Genomic DNA, 21,793 nt, shown 5'->3' on the forward strand with positions numbered 1-21,793 from the left:
TTTTAAAAAATATAAGCTCCAACTGTATTCCTTCTATAAGAGGTTTTAAATCTAAGAACGTGTAGTTTGAAGTGAAAGTCTGAGGAAAGATGCCGTGCAAATAGTAACCAAAAGAGCTGTAATATATGTCAGACAAAACAAACTTTAAGTGAAAAACTGTTGTAAGAGACAAGAAAGGGACATTATAGGATGGTAAAAAGACCAATATGTTGACAAGATATAAAATTGTGTACTATAAATTAGAGCTCCAAAGCATAAGAAGCAAACAAAATACTGAAGGGAGCAATATACAGCTGTATGACAGTAGTAGGACAATTCAGTATTATACTTTCAACACTTTGATTAATGGATAGAGCAACCTGACAAAAAGGTCACTAAGAAAACAGAGGACTTAAAACAATGTAGACCAATTGAACTTAACATAAACACTCCAGTGAACAGCAGCAGAAGACATATTCTTCTCAAGGGCTGATGGAACATTCTTCAGGATAGGCCATTTATTAGACCATTAAAAATTATAATGAATTGAAAAAGATTGAAATCATGCAGAGTGTCTCTTTTAGTCACAATGGAATGAAACTAGAAATTACAAAAAGGAAATCAAGAGTTCCCAGATTAAATAATACCCTTTTGAACAACCAGTGGATCAAAGAGAAATCACAAGGGAAATTAGAAAACATCTTGAGAGAAGTGAATATGTAAATACAACATACTAAAACTTCTGGGATACAGTGAAAGCAACTAACAGAGAAATGTATAGCTGTAAATACATTAAAAAAGAAGGAAGATTTCATATCAATCTAAATTTATGCCTGAAGGAACTAGTGAAAGAGCAACAAATTAACCCCAAAACTAGCAGAAGGAAGAAAATAATAAAGATTGGAGCAAATATAAATAAGAATAGAAAAACAATAGAGAAGATCAGCAAAACCAAGTGTTGGTTCCTTGAAAAGATCAAGGAAATTGGCAAACCTTTAGCTAGATTAAGAAAAAAGAACAACTAAGATAACTAAAATCAGAAATGGCAGTAGGATCATTACTACCAATTTTATAGAAATTATAAAAAATAATAAAATGGTACTATGAACAACTGTAGCCATCAAATTGGATAGGCTAGTAAAAGGGACACATTCCTAAGAACACACATGCCAAAGCACTTGTTAGAACTAATAAATAAATTTAGTAATTACAGGATACAATATCAACACAAAAATTAGTTGTTTTTCTCTATATTAACAATGAGCTATTCAAAAGGAAAAGTACATTTTTTAATGTAGCATCAAAATGAGTAAAATTTTAGAATGAGGTTACAGACTTGTATACTGAAAACTATAAAACATTGCTAAAAATTTTTTTTAAAAGACTCCAGTCTTTACAAAGAAATCCCATATTTATGGCTTGGATCCTTGCCTTTCTTCATATATAAAAATTAAAATAGGCTCAGCACCCATAGCACAGTGGTTATGGCACCAGCCATATACACCAAGGGTGGCGGGTTCAAACCTGGCCTGGGCCAGCTAAACAATTGCAGCAAAAAAATAGCCGGGCATTGTGGTGGGTGCCTATAGTCCTAGCTACTTGAGAGGCTGAGGCAAGAGAATCACGTAAGCCCAAGAGTTTGAGGTTGCTGTGAGCTATGACAGCACAGCACTCTACTGAGGGCAACATAGTAAGAGTCTGTCTCAAAAAAAAAATTAAAACATCAAATATACAAATGCAAGAGCTAAAACTATAAAAAAAAACTAGAGGAAATCATAAATGGAAAGCTTCATGACATAGGGATTTGATAGTGATTTCTTTAATATGGATTTGATCGTGCTTCCTTGAATATGACACCAAAAATCATAGGCAACGGAATAAAAAATAAATGAATTGGACTCTATCAAAATTTCAAGGCGGTGCCTGTGGCTCAGTGAGTAGGGTGCTGGCCCCATATACCGAGGGTGAAGGTTTCGAACCTGGCCCCGCCCAAACTGCAACCAAAAAATAGCCGAGTGTTGTGGTGGGCACCTGTATTCCCAGCTACTTGGGAGGCTGAGGCAGGAGAATAACCTAAGCCCAGAAGTTGGAAGTTGCTGCAAGTTATGTGAGTCCATGGCACTCTACGAAGAGTGCCATAAAGTGAGACTGCATCTCTACAAAAATTAATAAATAAATAAAATTTCAGTGCATCAAAGGACACTATCAACAGAATAAAAACAGCCCATGGGGGTGCAGCGCCTGTGGCTCAGTGAGTAGGGTGCTGGCCCTATATGCCTAGGATGGCGGGTTTGAACCCAGCCTCGGCCAAACTGCAACAAAAAAATAGCTGGGCATTGTGGCAGGTGCCTGTAGTCCCAGCTACTCAGGAGGCTGAAGCAAGAGAATCACCTTAGCCCAAGAGCTGGAGGTTGCTGTGAGCTATGACACCATAGCACTCTACTGAGGGCAACAAACTGAAACTCTGTCTCGAAAAAAAAAAAAGCAACCCACCAAATGGGAGGAAATATTTGTAAATCTGATAAGTTGATAAATACAGTATAGAGAACTGCAGCTCAAAAATAACAAAAAACCCAAATAACCTGATTTTAAAATGGGTAAGGTACTAGAACAGGCGTTTCTCCAGAGAAGTTACACAGATGTTCAGTAAACACATGAAAAGATACTTAGCATCACTACTCATCAGAGAAATACAAATCAAAACCACAATGAGATACCATTTCACACCCATTGATATGGATCTCAATTAAAAAAAAAAGAAATGTTAGCAAGGATGTGGAGAAATTAGCACCCTTGTGCATTGATGGTGAAAATGTAGTATGGTACAACCAATGTGGAAAATGATAAAGCAGTTCTTCAAAAAATTAACCATAGAATTACCATATGACCCGGCAAGTCAGCTCTTGAGTATATGCCAGTAAGAAGTGAAATCAGGGACTCCAACACATGTTGTACACCTAGGTTCATAGTGCATTACTCACATTAGGCAAAAGCTGGAAGCAACCCAAGTGTTTATCAGTGGATAGATGGATACACATAATATATACATATAATAGAATATTATAACCTTAAGGAGGGAAATTCTTACACATGCAATCACATAGAACCTTGGACATTATGCTAAATTAAATAAGCTAGTCCTAAAAGGACAAATATATGGTTCCACTTATGTAACATAGACCCTCACTTATGTGAAGTACTGAAAGTAGTTAGATTCTTAACAAAAAGACAAGGTGATTGCTAGGGACTGAGGGAAAGAGAGGAATGGGGGTTAGTGTTTAATGGGTACAGAATTTCAGGTGGTAAACAGTGGGGATAGTTGCACAATAGTGTAAATATACTTAATGCTAGAGAACTGTACCTTTAAAAATAATGAAAATGGTAAATTTTATGTAATGTACATTTTACCATACTTTTAAAAAATCTATTTAAAGAAGAATTGGTCCAGCCTGGATTCTCTTACTAGCCATGTTTTATTGGTATTCATCTATTATCCATCAAGTAAACTCACCAGCCTTTTACCACTTAGTTGTCCATTCTTCAAGCCAGTGCTTTTCTCAGTGTTTCTTCTAGTTCACAGCAGTTCGAGACTGGAGAGTAGTAGCATGGTCATAGTACACTCTAAGTCTTGGGCTCAAGCAATCCTCCTGGCTCAGTCTCCTGAGAAGTTAGGATTATAGGTACATGCCACCACACCTGGCTGATTTTTAAATTTCATGTAGAGATAGGGCCTTGCTATGCTGCCCAGGCTACTCTAAACTCTTGGCCTCAAGTGATCTTCCACCTCAGCCTCCCAAAGTGCTGGGATTACACATGTGACCCCTTCTGTGCCTGCCCCCCTGGCTAATTAAAAAAAAAGTTGTTTTTTAGGGGTCTTGCTGTGTTGCCTAGGCTGGTCCCAGACGCTTTGCTTCAAGCCATGCTATGCCTCAGCCTACAAGTAGCTGGCATTACAACAGGTGTCAGCCACTGTGCTTAGCTCTTAATTCTTCTGTCATCATCTTCACCCTTATTATCACTAAGATTTATTGAGGCTTATGTTTGCCAAAGAGTTTTATAATTATCTAATCCTTATATGAATCTTCTGAAAAGTATTATTTTTATTTTTTGTGTGAGGAAAATGAAATGCAGAGAGATGTTGTAACTTTCCCACAGCCACATAGATAGTAAATAGAACTAGTAGAGCTGGAATTTGAAAAAATCTTTTTGACCATAGATTTTATGTCTATAATTTCTTTACCAAAAGTCATCAGTAGTCTTTTGAGTTCATATTTAACACATGTAGACCTACGTCATTCCGTTAACCTCAAACTCCTGGGTTCAAGCAGTCCCCCTGCCTAAGCTGCTAGAATAGCTGGGACTACAACCGCCCTCCACAACACCCAGTTAATTTTTCCATTTTAATACAGACAGGGGTCTCACTCTTGCTGAGAGTGGTCTCTCCTGAATGCAAGTGATCCTCTTGCCTCAGCTTCCTAAAGTGCTAGGATTGCAGACATGAGCCACCATGCCTGGCTGGGGACACACATTTAAACTATAGCATTCTACCCCTGATGCCCCAAATTTTTGTCCTGCTACAGTATGTGAGATACATGTATGTGACATACTCATTTCATCCCCAAAACTGTAAAAGTTTTAACTCATTCCAGCATCAATTTTAAAATCTTAAGTTTAGAGTCTCATTTAAATATTATCTAAATCAAATATGGACATGAGATTCAAGGTACAATTCATCCAGAGGCAAATTCCTCTCCGGGGATAGGCATAGGATAGATATTCTCATTCCAAAAGGGAGCAACAGGAAAGAAGAAAGGGGTAACACATTTCAACTAAATTGAACCCCAACTCCTACCTCCTACTTCCCAAAAAAACCTCAACAGGGCAAACGTTAAATCTTAAGGCTTGAGAATAATCTTTAACTTCCTGTGCCATCTTCTGCATACTCTGGGGTAGGATTCGGGCCTCCAAGGCTCTGAGCAATCCCACAAGCCAGTTTTGCTGGCTCTCACATATTGCAGGCCTGTGATTCTTCCCTGCTGCAGTTGCACACTGGTGGCTCTACTGGTGAGGGATCTCAGGATGGCCCTGCCCCCACAATTCAAGTAGGCATTGTCCTGGGGAAGACTATGCAATGGCCTCACTCCCAGGGTTCTAGACATTATGTAGATACCTTGCTCACTATAAACAGAAGGGAAATGAAATTTGCAAAGAGTATATTGAGAGACAGACGTTTTAAATATGCCATCTCCTTCGATCCTTTGGGTAGGTTTTATTTTCTTTTCAAAGAGAAAAAAATCAAAGGCTCAAAGAGGCAAGAAATTAATCAGAACCAAAATGCAAGATTGTAAAATAAAAACAATATGTCAGTTTACCATTTGGCATTCTGAGAAATTGGTAGCTACACTGGTCACATCATGATAGATAATTAGATTGATGGGCAATCTGATCTGTCAAATAACAAGTCTCCTAGTTAGGTCTTGGTATTAGAGGGGAGCAGTGTGCAAGGCTTATAACCTAGTAAACAAAGAATGGTTCAAGAAAGAGCTATGTAAGCCAGATCTCTGAGTAGTTAATCCTTTTAGATCTCATGCATTTTTTTTAAACTTGAAGTTGCTGTTTAGCTTACCAAAATTTCAAGATGTATTTTAATTCGATTGTGTCTAAATTCTTTGGTGTCTAAATTGCGATGTATTGGGATAACTAATACTTCATTATCTTTCTTCATGAACTATGGAGCTTCCTGTTGAGACCATTTGTGGTAGCTAAGCAAATCCTTCAATAAGGCTTTCATTTTCTTTGTTAACCTTGGAATAGTGTGAAAGATTTTTAAATTGAAACTATTTTATTTTTCAATCCATTCAACATTTATTAAATTCCTTAATAAATCGTTAGAGGAAAGCAGTGATATTTCTCAGAATTTTGAGATTAGTTCTTTAGAATGAGAGGAAATGTTTGACCTATTTAGAACATTATAGAGGACTTGAGGACACTTGAATGTTTTTAACCTACATAGGATAGCACCTTGGGAAATATGAAAAATGAGAATGTTCAGTGTGTGCAAAAGGAGAAAACTTCAACTTATGGAACTTTATTTTAATATTTACAGAACTCAAGAAAATTTGAACATCTGTATGTCCAAAATTATAGAAAACATGTAGTATGCTGCCTTAGTTTTAAAGAGGAAGTGTTGCATTTTTGCCTGATAAAAGGGCAATTCTTGAAATAAACCTTTTGCTTTATTTAATGGTCAAGATGGGCAACCATTTTTAATAAAATGGGCAACCATTTTTAATAAATTCAAGATGTGTACTATATCCGATCACCCTAGCCTTAAGTTTTGCTTTTGGGCACTAAGAAAGAATACAAAGTACCTTATGGCACAGGTATCTGAGTCCCTGTTTAACTCTTTAGATACTTACTGGTAGTCCACTTGTTTTGCTAGTCTTTGGAATTGGAAGGAGTGTCAAATACACAGAAGTCAGAGTCATGTTGGCCAGATGGTGTTTGATACAGATGGATGGTTAGTTGTCATGCAGATCTCCTAGTTGGTAACTTGTTGCTGCCATCTGACTCAAAGAATCATTCACACACACTGGCTGTCAAAAGCATCTTCTCTTCTGTCTGTTTTAGCTGTCATGTCTGTGCTCTGTACAGAAGTGTTGACAAGACATTGCTGTTGTACATTTTCAATGTGGTTGGTTGTTAGTGTTTTTTCTGTTTTGTGGGGTCTTTGATAGTACTGGAATGTACTTATTTTATATTGTTTTTAAAGCAAATGACTGTGCAACAATTATCTGACCATTTAAAAGGTCTTTTCAGGTTATAAGTTTAGTCAGATATGTTCAGTAAAACAAAAAGCATTAAAAAAAAGAAAAAAAAAAACTTGATTCATTTAGGTTCCAAGCACAGCAAATAAACTGAATTCTGCCGGTTATTTCCTAGTTTGATATGACTTTCTCTCTCCTAACTGGTAGTCAAAATCTTTATATTCTTTTCTGAATATTTGTTTTCTTAAATTCCTATTTTTTTCTAAAAAACAGTTATAACCTTTTTCTTTTGAAAAAAATCTTCAAACATTGCCTATCTTTTGCATCCATTTTCTCAAACATCTTTTTGTCTTATTCACCTACTGGCCTTGTTTTTATTTTTTCTGTTTTCTCTATAGAAATATAAACAAAGCCATTTCTCTGTTCCTTCCTTTCTCTATTCCTTCTCGCCAGGTCTCTTCTGAAGGCCCGTTTCTCTGTTATTTCTTTGATACATACTTGTTTGCTTACCTAATATTTACTGAGCATCTCATTATGTGCCAAACAAAATATAGCAAAAGAAGAGGCATTTACTAAGGTGATGTTTGCGAAGAACTTTTGAGTTCTTTAGAAAAAGTTATAATTAGACAGAAGTATATAGAGAAGACTGTAGTGATTCTTCATGTCTGGCAACTCTGTGTAGGCCAGGTAAATATAAGGTATTAAGTTGAAGAATTTTCTGTAGATGTTTGGATCCTTCTTTCTAGCAAGTTACCCACTCTAGATTTCTAGAGGGTTGGGTGTAAAAATAAGATATCTTGTCCTGGGAAGCCTGGCCCTAGACCAGATTTGGGTATCTAATTGTCAGTTCCAACTCAGATTTATTGGACATGGGTTCCAGACAGACTCATAGGTTCATTCTTCTGTTCATAATAATATTTACTTCAAATATCCATTTCCTGTTTTTTTTTTTTTTCAGTAAGCATATACAGAGCACCTCCTAAGTCTAAGTTACTTTGCAGAGTTCTGTGGGGCATGTCAGATTATACGTATATGAGACTACACTTGGGCAACATGCAAAGACAGCATACCACTGGGTTACTTACTAGTTCTCTTAGTTATTCATGTTTAAAATGTATTGCTTTGAAACGTTCACCTTTTATTTGGGAAAATACGGTATTTTTACTTGAAATTTTTAAGCTAATTTATATTCCACAATCTAGGAATAACTGTGTAATTTATAAAAAATACTTTAGGCCCATTGGTCTCTGAAAATAATAGAACTTGACTAATTTTGGACTTTAAGAGTCAATTTAAAATAAAATATGCGGTATCTACTAAGATTATCAGGACCACATTTCATATTTCAAGGAATTTACAATTGAGGCATTTATTTATTTCTATAGGTATAGAAATTGTCAAAAAGTTCTTTATTATTTTTTGGTAATAAATTCTTAAGAATATATTAACATCATCAAATTTTCTTAAAGGTTTGCAGGATCCATATTCTCTAGTACAAACTCATGTCTTTTTTCGTTGTTTAATTCTCAACAGCCATTGTGTAATAGCAAAATGAATGGATTAAAAATATAAGGGAAATTATGGTGTTTAAGATAGACACTAAAGATTAACTATGGTGCCCTCTTGACTTCTTAAAAGGTTAAGTTTCTGGTCAGTATAATTTCATAAATTTTTATTTGTCCCTTTGTTTTTAGTACTGTCTTAGTTTAGTGGTTTTGTACTCTAAAAATAAATTCAGAAGTATATTTATTTGAAAGACATGTTTTATCATTCATGTTCCTTTCTTTGGACTAAATTCTGAATCACAATTTTTATCCTAACTGAAGGATCAGGAAACCATATGTTGAACTCTCAACTGAAATTTCTTCAAATAATATGATTTTTTAAAAAAATTTATAGTACTTTAAGTAATATAATGATTAGAATATACTCCTGGAGCCAGTTCATATTTCAAAAATAAATACTCCAATACCTGGGAAATGGCAATATCAGCTATACATACCTATATATAATTATTAATGGACAAGAAATGTATGTTCAGGTCTGTTGGTAAATATCAAACTAACTGGTTTTTATGTCAGCAGACTGAGAACTATGAGCAGAGAATACGTGAGCAACAGGAACAGCTGTCACGTCAACAAACAATTATTGACAAGCTAAAATCACAGTTACTTCTTGTGAATTCCAGTCAAGGTATGTTCATGTTAATATTTTATGTAGTTCTTGACCCTCTCTGGAGTTTTTCTGTTTAACTCCTCTTGTTTCTCAATTGTCTGGATATAATAGCTGGTGTGGCTGTATACAGTGCTTATTTAAATGAACACTTGCAGGATATAGTGAAATGGATTCCTGTATATACTATATGGTGAAACTATGAGTTGAAAAAACTTTCTAAAAGGCAAGCAGAAGCTTTTGGAAATATCTGTGCCTTTGGTTCCAAAAATTCAAGTCCTAAGACAATACAATAAGAAAATGTTATTGAAGTATTCAAAGACATATGTGCAGGGATTTCCATCACAGTATAATTCCTAATTATAAAGACTAGAAACAAAAAAAATGTCTGATAGTTAATTTATAGTAAACCATATGAATAATTATGTAGTTATGAAAAGTGATGATAACAGGTGTTAATAACAAGAAGTATGTTTAAAGTATATAACAAAGTGAAGAAAGCAGTATACATAAATAAATATAATATTTCATTTATGCAGGAAAAAATAATTCTTGTTTTATTCTTGTTTAATAATTCTTAATTTATATGTTTAGGAAAAAAAAAAAACTCTGGTAGAATAAAAACCAAAATGTTAACAGGAATAATTCACAAGTGATAAAAACCGTAGGTAGCTTTTATTTTTTATTCTTTCTAGCATGTCTGCATTTTGTACTTTTTCTATAGTAATCATGGAGTAGTTATGTACATAAATTACCTTAACTAAGAAATGTATACCTGAAAATATGATTTATGTAAAAGTTTGTTGCTGATGGTAAGATGCAAGGAGTCTATTTCTAGTTTTCTAAATTCTATATACTATACTACTGACTTTGGGAGAGTAGGAGTTTTGTATGTTTAGCAGGAAGGAAAAACTCTAAATGGCATCTTATCAAAGTAAGTGTTATCTAAACATTTTTTTAAAATTCATAGCTTAAAATCTTTTTTTTTTAATTATAGGTTTGTATATTTTTCTTTTTGGTCAGGTAGTACCAAAAATAAGGACTCCTACTAATGTCCAAGAGGATTTTGTCTTGCAGATAATAGTTATGACTGTGTTCCCCTGCCTGAAGACGGTGAAGCACGGAAGAATAATTTGACCCTTGACCAGCCGCATGATAAAGGGAAATCAGGAATACCAAGAGAGAAACAATCAAAGGTAGGCATTGCATCTGCAAAAAGCAACATTTAAATGCCTGATGCAGAACACATTTTCCTCATTTTATTTTCCTGAAGTGACCCACCACTGGAATTCCAAACATAAGTTTCATATATACAAACATATGACTTACATGTATCTAAATATTCATAGAGGAACCATTTCCAAGAAAAAACTTAGGTTTTATATTTACTAGTGACCTTTTATCTGTATCATAAGCATTTAACCAAGAAAGAAAAGGTTAAACTAAGGTAGAGACTAAGACACAGATTAGAAAATAGCTTTTTAGTATTTTCCTCAATTTTATGTCCTTAGTTTAAAAAAAAATCCACCTATACATCTTAAGCCAAAATCTTCACTGAAGCAATATAGGAAGACATAATCACATATTTGCTAGGTGACATACAAGGATTTTCATGCCACGTTGGTTAGAAACAACCTAAATATCCATCAATACCAGAATAGTACATCTTTAGAAAAATTAAAATAAATGAAACATATGTTAATATGCCTAAATTTCAAAAGCAGTGTTGAGTAAAAGTGGAAATTGTAAAATTACAAAATGGGAATAATTTACGTAATTATTTTTCATGACATAAACATGACAACATTAATGTTTGTGAAAATATAAATATACAGTAAAAGTGTAAAAACATAGGCAGAAAAGGACACATCCTTTTTAGAAAAATTATCCCCTTTAGAACTAGGGAGAAAGGAGACTATATGATATCCGGAAATGGAATAGTGGAGGCTTCAATTGTCTCTGTAACTTTTTTTTTTTTTTAAATAAAAGAGATCTAAAGCATATGGCAAAATGTTAACATTTGTTAAATTATGGTAGAGGATAAATAAATGTATATTATATTGTTCTCCATTTTTCCCTGAATCACTGAAATTTTATAAATTTGAACAGTAATTGTTTAAATGAGATAAGTTGGTATTTAGTGGGATGATTCATCTTTTGAATAAAATAAGAACTCCTAACAAAGAAGATTTCTTAATATCAACAAGACTAGTTAAGTCAATGGTGCTATATTTCTTTTTTCCTAAATAAGAGATTTTTGCTTTATTTGTCAGGGTTATTCAGTTATTAATGCCATGACTAAAATATCATATTTTACATCAAATATAAGAAATCAAATTTGGAAGCTTTGTCTATAAATAAAAATTTTAGAATGAGAAGTTCTCTGTAGTATCCCTTGGTTCACAGATTTTTATTTGAAAGAATTATTTATTTGTCATTCATGTTTCTTCACTTCCATTCCAATTTCCATTTATCTAAAAATGCTGGTAAATAAACACAAGAAACCATGGCATTTGAACATGTTAGGTTTATTTTGCACATGAGGATATTCAGAATCAATGATTCTGACTTTTGAAGTCAATTTTATTAGGCCTATTTTAGTATATTATAAAATTATTGAACTATAAATGCTGGCTTATAAACAGTATTTGCAATCAATTTTATTATTGTAACAACTTCAAGATATCATTGTTTAAAAAACAAAATATTATTTATCATTCATTTTAAATAATCAAAATTCTCATTTCTTTCAAGGTAATAGAATATCTCTAGTTTAATATACATAGAAGATAGTTTTGAAAATAAAACCTTGGTCAGAACAAAAGGGATGATATAAAAAGCTCTAAGATATAGTAATAATTTTGTTTCTTTTAAATTTGGGTAATTTATTGTTTATGAAAGTTTTAGAGTTTATTTTTCAGTCAATAAGTATACAAAGGGAGACCTTTAGCAGGAATCCTTTTAAAATTATATTTGTTTTAAATTTGTAAGGTAAACATCTTATCTGTAAAATATATATTTGGATACCTGTGCTAAAATTAAGTTTCAGTAACATGTCAGAGATAGCCTGCTTCCAAAGAATTAATAATGTTGCATCAACTGTAGCTGTATTTGTGGACAGGCAATAGAGGAACAGCTCCAAGTAAGGATTAAAGCTCTGAGTAAGAAGTAAATCTAAATTCATTGAGTTCTCTTAATTATTTTTCTTTTTTTTTTTTTTTTTTTTTTTTTTTTTTTTTTGAGACAGAGCCTCAAGCTGTCCCCCTGGGCAGAGTGCCATGGCATTACAGCTCACAGCAACCTCCAACTCCTGGGCTCAAGCGAGTCTCCTGCCTCCGCCTCCCAAGTAGCTGGGACCACAGGCGCCCGCCACAACGCCCGGCTATTTTTTGGTTGCAGCCATCATCGTTGTTTGGCGGGTCCGGGCTGGGGATTCGAACCCGACAGCTTAGGTGTACGTGGCTGGCGCCTTAGCCGGTTGAGCTATAGGCGCCGAGCCTTAATTATTTTTCTAATAGAAAAAAGGTTATGTGATAGCCACATTCTTATATTTTGAATAGCTCATCAACTTAATCTTCTTATACTATAATTAAAATTAACTGTCATGTATTTTAGCTTTCTTTTCTTTCTTTATATATCACTGGCCAAAGTGCTAATAAGCACTAAATGTATAAAAGATGAAAGAGAAAAGGAAATATATTCTAAAAGAATAGATATATTAAATTTATTGAATATTTGAGAGCTGGCTATATATTTGGTATAAAAAATTAGGCCTAATTTAGAAAAAAATAATGGGCAATCAAGCAATTGAAATTGAAATCTTTTCTATTGGCATTATGTGTTAACCTATACTTTGTAAGTTATAATTAAGTTCACTTCTAGCTAATACAGGTGAAATCCTTTCCTAAAGACTTTAAATGGTTTGGTGATATTAAGTTTTTCCCAAATGAAAAATATACATATACGGATGAGAACTAGAAGTCATTATAGAGAAATGGTTAAGGCAATGGTATAATTTTTTTCTATTTTCAATATACTTTAATATTATTAGGGTTGTGAAAAACTAATCTATTTCTAGAAACCACATTCCTAATTGGTTTAGCTTGTGTAATGAATTAGTAAGGTAATAGAAATGCATTGAACCAGTAACAGAAGGAAACCTCTACTAACCACCCACAGTCCTTTCCTCCTTCTGTTTGGTGGGTGGATCGAGGATTTGTTTTCTTTAGACTGTTTGTTTTGTTTAGAATTTTGTTTTATTAGGATATTTGAGAGGGGAAAGACTTGTGGTCATTTTGACAAATGGCAACTGGCTGCCTTGGAAAATGAAGCATAAGATAAAGGAAAGAGGATTATGTGAAGAGGCTAGAGACTCTTGTAAAAAATTTTCCTCAAGAAACATGAAATTTATAGTTCAGTTTCTGTCCATGTTATTCCTAAAGAAAAAGTAAACAAGACTATCTCTTGTTTGCAGAACACAAGTATGTTATTCTGAAGAGACAAAAAAGGTCAAGACAAAACAGTTCACATCATTACATGAGCCTTAGTACTCTGCTTATAGTTTAGATACATTAGGAAAGAAAATAATTGATTTAATGCAAAACCTGAGTTTCATCCATTGTATACCACAGGAGTTTGTACAATTTTGCATTGTCTAACATATAACAAATACTCCAAACTTATTCCAAAATATAAGTTAAACACTTAAAAGTGTAACACTTAAAACAACAAGTGTTTATCTTAGTTTCTGTGGGTCAGAAATTTAGGAGTGACTCAGGGGGTGGTCCTGACTCAGGCTCTCACTTGTTGCTGCAGTCAGGATGTGGACAAGGACTGCTGCAGTCATCTGAAAGACTGACTGTGGTTGGAGCATCCACTTCCAAGGCGGTGCATTCACATGACTGTTGTCAGGAGAGCTTTCCACATGGGCCTCTTCTCAAAACCCTGTGGTTAACTTACCTCGAAGTAAGTGATCCAAGAGAGAGAAAGAAGCTTTCTGTGACCTGATTTCAAGTCACATACCTTCAAGACTTCTACTTTATTTTGCTCCTTAGAAGTGAGCCACTAAGTGCTCCAGGGGCAGGGAATTAAGCTGCACCTTTTGAAGAGGAATTATCAAAATTTTATAGATACATTTTAAAAGCAACACAGATATTGTAGATTGTGGCATACAGAAGAGAGGCAAAGAGGTGGGATGGGGGGATGGTATTTCATTCATCATTTTGTAAATACTGATGACAGGTCAGGGAATTTGGCAAAAATTAATAGTGAATTTTAACTTCCTCAATTCTATCGTTACTAATCTCAGAGAAATATCATAGCTTATCATCATAAGAACATTTCAAGAATTTTAACATGAACATAGATTTTCCAGAAGGGAATAATAGCAGAGCAATGCTTAAAGAACCAAGAAACTGTTGCATGTTTTTACTGATTCTTTTTTATAACCAATTCTAAAAATTGAAAATATGTGTAGATAGAAAAGCAAATAACACAAGAATGTGAATACTTACTTTTGACAAAGACTATCTCTTGTTTGCCAAACACAGTTGTCTAACAAAGTAACTTATCTATGATAGCAGTTACTCAAATAACAAATTCTGTATTTATAAAATAACAAATACAAAACTATAAATTGTCATTGTTTAATTCACTTTTTAAAACAAAGCAGGATTATAATGTACTGAGTTATTTTTATACTCTCAGAAATTAGATTTTTATAAAATTTGTTTCAGGGTTATAGGGGTCCTCAAACTTTTTAAACAGGGGCCCAGTTCACTGTCCCTTAGACCATTGGAGGGCCAGACTGCGGGCCCCGGGACCAGTCAGCTGCTAAGCAGGACAGGCAGCGGCGGCAAAAACACCCAGTGGGCCAGACATATGTCCTAGGCAGGCTGCATGTGGCCCGCGGGTGTAGTTTGAGGACACATGATCTAAAGGGTCTAGGGCTTGGCAGAAATTATTTGCCCCCATCTTTTCATCCTACTTTTTGTTTTGGTGGAAAGTTATACAAAATTCTAGAGTGTTTTGATGCAAGACAGTATGTAGAGAGCAATAATGTAGAGCACAAAAAGAATTTGTTGGTATTGGTAAATTGTTTTCTTCATTGAATAATTCTGAATTCCTGACACTACCAACCACTGGAGAACAAAGAGAGTCTTTGGCTTGAATTCTTTATTAAATTATCATAATTGATAGTATTTCAGCTATTTCGGATTCTAGGATTCAAAATATAAAGTAAACATAGGAGTTTCTTTGAAGTTTTAATAGAGGACACGTGTTCTTATGTTTAAATAGTTGATTTTATACTTCATTTCTGATTTTCTTTATGTATCTCTAATTAATTCTTTATATATGTCTTTGTTTTTTCATTTGAGTTAATCAAAAACTTAAAAATACAACCAGTGCAGTTAGTTGTTACTGTAAGGTGTCAGTTAGACAGTTTGCAGATTTCAAATATAGCTATCATTGTGATTAGATCAGCAGATATGGTAGCTTTGAAGAGCAGGAAAGATTTTGTAGGTTTAGAACAGGGAAACAGTGATGTAGCTATGGAGCTGCCATCAGTGCTAAATATTAAAGAAATAAGATGTGTTGTACCTGGCAATTGCAAGTAAATATAGAAGTTTTGACATGTTTGAAGAAAGCTCATGTCTAAAAATTCATTTGTCAATCATTTAGACAAGAAGTATTTATTGAACTCCTATTTGCTCAGCCTTACTAGTCATTGACAGAAATTTAAAAAAAAAAAAAAAGTAAGACAACATCCATTCCCTTTAAGGAACTATAGTCTGGTTGGGAAAACAAAATGTGGAGACCCAAAACAATTAGCAAGCTTTTTAAAACAATGTGAAGTTCTAATTATACAACGAAGTGAAATCCTAGTTATGTTATGGCAAGATAAAACATATAGGATCTTAATTTGAGATCTAAAATGCCTGGCAAGCTGAAGGTAAGCTTCAACAGGGCTCAAAATTTAGTTTAAGGCTGGGCATGATGGCTCATGTCTATAATCCTAGAACTTAGGGAGGCCGAGGCAGGTGGATTGCTTCAGTTCATGAATTTGAGACCAGCTGGAGCAAGAGCAAAACCCCATTGCTACTAAAAATAGACAAAGTAGCTAGGCATCATGGTAGATGCCTATAGTGCCAGCTACTCAGTGGCACTCAGCTACTCTTGCCTCTTGAGGCAAGAGACTGAGGTTGCTGTAAGCTGTGATAACTCCATGGCACTCTACCCAGGGCAACAGAGAAAAAAAAAATTTTTTTTTAGTTCAAGTAGGAAAAAAGACATGTTTTTATTTGCCTTTGTCTTGGTTATATGTGCATAGACATATAAACTTAAATTTTCTACAAGGTTTTGATGGAAAAAGGATAATTTCTAGATGACAAAAATTATTCCAGGTCACTTTGGAAGACATATATTAATATAAACTGAAAGCTAAAACTAAGAGTCTTGAATGAGAAATTTTATTTATTATAATAATTTTTAAATGGTATAATCATTGCTTCATAGAAAAGAGTGCTTCCTACCTTTTTTGTTACTTTATCATAGATAGTCCTTCAGTGAGCACCATTTACCTGTAGTGTGTTCCTTAAGTTATGTATGGCAGTTTTGGCAAAGAGTGTATGACTTTGAACTCTGTTCTGCTTTCTGGCCTTCTATAGCTTATAAAATCCTCATTTCACAGATCTAGTTCTTGGATGGCACCCCCATCCTGAGACTTCTCATATCTCATATACTCTGGACTTTAGGTGCAGTTCCCAATTAAGGATCTCTATCTGATTTTTGGGGGGCTCCCACAGCTTCTTTCAACACTCCAGATAATTTTTCTGTTACATATCTCTTAAACCGTATTTGTTAAGCTGTTATATATTGTCAAACAGAGTATAGTTTAGAGATATATGATAAGTATGTTTTCAATCATGTGGACATTGAGTTAAAAATTAGATCTTTAGTCAAGACATGTAACTACTAAGTGACGTCTATGGGAAAGTCAAATCTGGTTTACACATAGCACCTTTTCTAAGAGATGAACTTAAACTTGATTGCTTATGATGTTTATTACTTAATTTTTAAAAAATGTGTTCCTATATTCCTTTAATGCTATTCTCTTCTTTTCATCTTTTATTAGACAGAGATGGTGATTGTGCATAGCATATAATGACACATGCCAGCTTAGGCTGGGGCTTACAGAGAACTGCAGAAAAACATGTTTTTTTGTAGCACCTCAGGGAATCTTGACCTTCCCAGTCAGCAAATGTCCCATTCCTCCTACTGGATCATATATACCTAGGGTGACCAGACGTCCCGCTTTTGAACAATTTGTCTTGTGTCCCACAATGTTTTAAAAAAGTCCTGATTTTTGGAAAGAATGCATGAATGGGCAGGAGAACAAGAAGGGAATATACGGTTTTTGGCTGCCATGTGGCTATTTCGCCAGGATATGAATTTTATATTATTTTTGTTAATTTTATAATGTTAAACTGTAATAATAACAAATAATTGCTGAGAAGTGATTATTGAGAACTGCTTATCAAAGTTTGCATTGTTGTCAGGCTCTGCCCCGCCGCACACCCGCCCCTCAGCCATGTTGCCCCGCCTTGCTGATGTTAAAATCTGGTCATCCTATATATACCCTCTTTTTATATAATACTTTTGTTAATCTCCTCTTTGGAAACTAGTCTTTGTTTATAGACTTTCTGGTAGAATAATAATTAAAAGGCAAAAATTGTCTTCTGTCAGTCCATTTATTAAAATTCTGAATCATTTCCAAAGTGTCATGATAAAAATATCTCAAACTCAGCCAGGTATGGTGGCTCACCCTGTAATCCTAGCACTCTTGGAGGTGGAAGTGGAAGGATGTTATAAACTTGGCAGTTCAAGACCAGCCTGATCAAGAGCAAGACCTTGTCTCTACTAAAAATAGAAAAAATTAGCCAAACATGGTGGTGGGCACCTGTAGTTAGAACTACTTGAGAGGCTCAGACAGAAAGATCACTTGAGCCCACGAGATGGAAGTTGCAGTGAAGTATGATGATGCTGCTGCACTCTAGCTGTGGCAACATTGCATGACACTTGTCTCCACAAAAAAAAGTTATCAGAAATTCTAAAGAAAGGGCAGTGCCTATGGTTCAGTGAGTAGGGCGCTGGCCCCATATACTGAGGATGGAGGGTTTGAACCTGGCCCCAGCCAAATTGCAACAACAACAAAAACAATTAGCTGGGCATTGTGGCAGGCCCCTGTAGTCCCAGCTACTTGGGAGGCTGAGGCAAGAGAATCACCTAAGGCTAAGAGCTGGAGGTTGCTGTGAGCTATGACGCCACAACACTCTACTGAGGGTGACAAAGTGAGAATCTGTCTCTAAAAAAAAAAAAAAAACTAAAGAAAAAATTTATTGCTGTCTGAAGCATTTTAATGCTTACTTTGAAAAAAAAAATTTTTTTTTTTTTTAAATAGTCTCACTTTGTCACCTTTGCTAGAGTGCTGTGAGGTCACAGCTCACAGCAACTTCCAGTTCTTGGACTTAGGCAATTCTCTTGCCTCAGCCTCCCGAGTAGCTGGGACTACAGGCACCTGCCACAATGCCCAGCTATTTTTTTGTTGCATTTTGGCCAGGGCCAGGTTGAAACCTGCCACCTTTGGTATATGGGGCCAGTGCCCTACTCACTGAACCACAGGTGCCGCCCTACTTTGAAATTTTTATTACAAAAGTCTTATTTGCTTGAAATCTGAGTTTTTAATTGATCCTAATACTTTGCTGTTCTGGGTCTGTGTTTTTGGATTCAGTACATAATTTTAAGGTTTTTGCTTTGTTATGATACTGGAAATACTTTTGGAGAGGAGATAAAAAATGGGAAGTGGCATATCACTTTTAGAATTCTCTTTCCTACCTTCCAAATAAATTTGAATATTTTTAGTAGCTTTTCTCCCCTTATTTCCCCCTATTGTCCCCTTTCCAACATTCTCCTCCCACCTCTTTTTTTAAAAATTCTTCAAAGCCCACAAAATACAGTTGGAATATTCTATCCAGCCCCAGTTTCTCTTGACTAAGGCATGAAATAGCAGTTTTTTCAACCACAGTATTTAAGGAATAGCCCCCCTTTTTAGTGCATTTGTGTTGCTATAATAGAATGTCTGAGGCTGGGTAATATATAAAATAAAAAAGCTTATTTGGCTCATGATTTTGATGTCTGGGAAAGTTCAAAATCGGGCATGTACATCCGGTGAGGATCACAGGCTGCCTTTTCTCATGGGAGAACATGAAGGGAAACCAGCATGTACAGAGATCACATGGTAAGAGAAGGAGAAGGGGTGCAGGGTACCAGACTTTTCAACAATCAGCTCTCTCAGAAACTAATAGAGCATAAGAACTCACTCACTCAGTCTCTCAGGGAGATGACTAATCTATTCATGAATAGAATAGATTAGTCTTCTATTCTCATGACCCAAACACCTGCCATTAGGCCTCACCTCCAACATTGGTGATCAAATTTCAACATGAGATTTGGAAGTGTCAAACATCCAAACTACAATACTTACCACATAATCTAGTTTTTCTTGTTACTGTATTATAATCTGTCATCCTAAAAGTTCTCAAAATCTGTTTTTAAGGTTAGATATTTGGTTTATTCAGTATTTTGACATGCTCCTGCATTCAATTTGCTGTGACATTTTTTTTCTTTTTGGTTGAATTATATGATGAAAATACAGTCTCACATAGGTAATATAGTTGGAAAGTACAAGAGTCTTTTAATAGCTTTTTTGGCAATTGTGGATATTCTTTGATACTACACCAAAACTTGATAAATAGTAGTTTCTTAAATATTAACTACAGTATAGAATCTGAAACCATGTCAATGAACCTTTCTGTTCAGTCTGTCTTATGCTTTGAATGTATTTTTACATGTGTATGATTTTTTAGTATCATGAATTGGTCATTGGGAAAACATTGGTTCTCTGAGTTATGTGATCTTCTAAATGTTGACTTGTTTTATTACATACTATTTTAAAATCACATTTAACGTTGCGGATCTCATCAGAAAAGTCTTTTAAATACTGGGCAGCTGTCAAGCTTACTGTGATAGGTACAGGTTTTCTCAACTTTTAATTTTCATTTGAAAGCTCAAATTTTATCATTGGGAACAAATTTTGTCAGTTTTCCTTAAAGTGACAGGCTAACTTCATTTGCTTTTGGAAAAATGTCTAACCATAGCTTGCATGTCAGTCATTCTTCCAAACAGAAATGGCATTCCATAAAAAAAAAAAAAAAATGACTAGTTCAGCTTGGAACCCAAATAATTTCACAAGTGCTTTTCCCCACGACAGCCATTAAACTTCAGCATACAGTAGAAGTATGCATACTTCCTCTTGTGTCACGCAAAATATTAAAAGATGTTAAACTGGGATAAAAATTGAATAAAATAATAATTTTTACTGCTTTATTAAGGACATTCTTAGATGAAACTGGCTTGTTTATTTACTCATTGTATGGCATTGAAGAGTAGAGTGATTCCGTTTGGTGCCATGGCCATAGTCATGCACAGCACCAGCAGTTTAACTTAAAATTAAAATTGCTTTTGCATCACCAGTGTAAATGCCAACACAGTAAAAAAATGCAAGTAACATTCCAAATAACATTGCATTGTGACAGTAGTTGATATTAAGGATGTCAAGCTCTGGGATTTGATTTTACCATACTTAAAAGCTAATAGGTTGCCTATTTAAAGACTGTATCAGAGAAAAAGGACTTTATTGTTCACAGTCGAGCAGTCAGTAAGACCATGATATTTGCACTGGTCATGCCTGAGAGGTGACACAAATAGACCAAGATGATACATACACACAATGGATTGCCTTAAGGGAGAAGAATATTGAGTTGGAGAAGCTCCCAGTTTATAGCAAGCAGTAAACAAGCCCGTTCTTTGAGAGGGAAACATTACCTTGTCTTTTAAGTTTTCCCTCCATAAACACAAGCCTGAGAAAAGTGCCACCTAAAGAAGCGTCAGAGCCTTATATTCCTGGCATGAACAACAGGCCAACTTATGGCTCATGGCAGGTTATCTCTCCCAACAGTGAATCCTTGAAAGAATCTTGGGATCCCCCAGGGATCCTGGACCATATTTTGAGAATCACTCGTTTAACTAGATTGTAATTTCTTGTTAGAAAAAGTCAGGTTGCCTTTTTCTCAGTAAGTTTTTGGTCTGCTTCCTACTGAGAACATTTTATGCTCTAAAAACACTCTAGTATCTCCTCATGACTCTTATTTAAGGATGGAGTTCATAGTGTTTGCTAATCAGTCTTTTTCACATTTATTAGTTAATTAGTTGTTTTCATCTTTATACTTTAAATTATAAGACTTAATAAACATCCCTTTATTAGATTTATAGACCCCTCTAAGATACCGCTAGAATTTGGGGGTGGAAGAGAGGAAGTGTTGCCTAATTTTTCATTTGCATCTAATATGTCACACTCTCTGAAGCTCTCCGTTGCTTGATGAAAGTTGACTTTTCCCCCCGAAAGATTTTTTTAGGGGGGGGCTGGTTAGTCATCTTTCCGTATATATTTTTTTCCTAAGATGTATATCCTAGAATCATAATAAAACTATCAAAAAGTAGTTCCTACAATTCTGTCATTAACCTATGATATTTTTTTCCTTCCCTGATAAGTTCCTTTTGGAAACAAAATAATTCTAAGGTAAGTATCTTTTGTTTTCTCTTTCCTACTGTGTTTATCAGTGTGGTATGGTTTTTGTATTCTAACTTGGTTTCCTCTGAGTAATTCCATATCTGGTGGGGTTTACCCACTGTCATTTCTACCTCTAATTGCTCTTCACAAATAACATTAAGATAGCATGTTTCCCTCTACATTTCAT

The 21,793-nt window shown here is 34.7% G+C and overlaps 1 protein-coding gene across 4 annotated transcripts in view; it reads left to right on the forward strand.

The window, feature by feature from the left end:
- TANK (TRAF family member associated NFKB activator) overlaps positions 1 to 21,793 on the forward strand; it is a 93,453-nt gene that overhangs the window by 47,831 nt on the left and 23,829 nt on the right. For 2 of the 4 annotated variants that reach the window (XM_023516339.1, XM_003795136.3), the window contains exons 3-4: positions 8,831 to 8,939; positions 9,996 to 10,114. In XM_023516339.1, the coding sequence (XP_023372107.1) occupies positions 8,831 to 8,939; positions 9,996 to 10,114 (228 nt within the window). Of the gene's footprint in view, positions 1 to 8,827; positions 8,940 to 9,995; positions 10,115 to 21,793 lie in introns of all 4 variants that reach the window. The other 2 variants (XM_023516336.1, XM_023516338.1) reach the window with 1 other exon arrangement.

The sequence above is a fragment of the Otolemur garnettii genome, unplaced genomic scaffold (genome assembly GCF_000181295.1).
Source record: "Otolemur garnettii isolate 467f Iridium unplaced genomic scaffold, OtoGar3 scaffold00090, whole genome shotgun sequence".
In the NCBI taxonomy this organism is placed as follows: domain Eukaryota; kingdom Metazoa; phylum Chordata; class Mammalia; order Primates; family Galagidae; genus Otolemur; species Otolemur garnettii.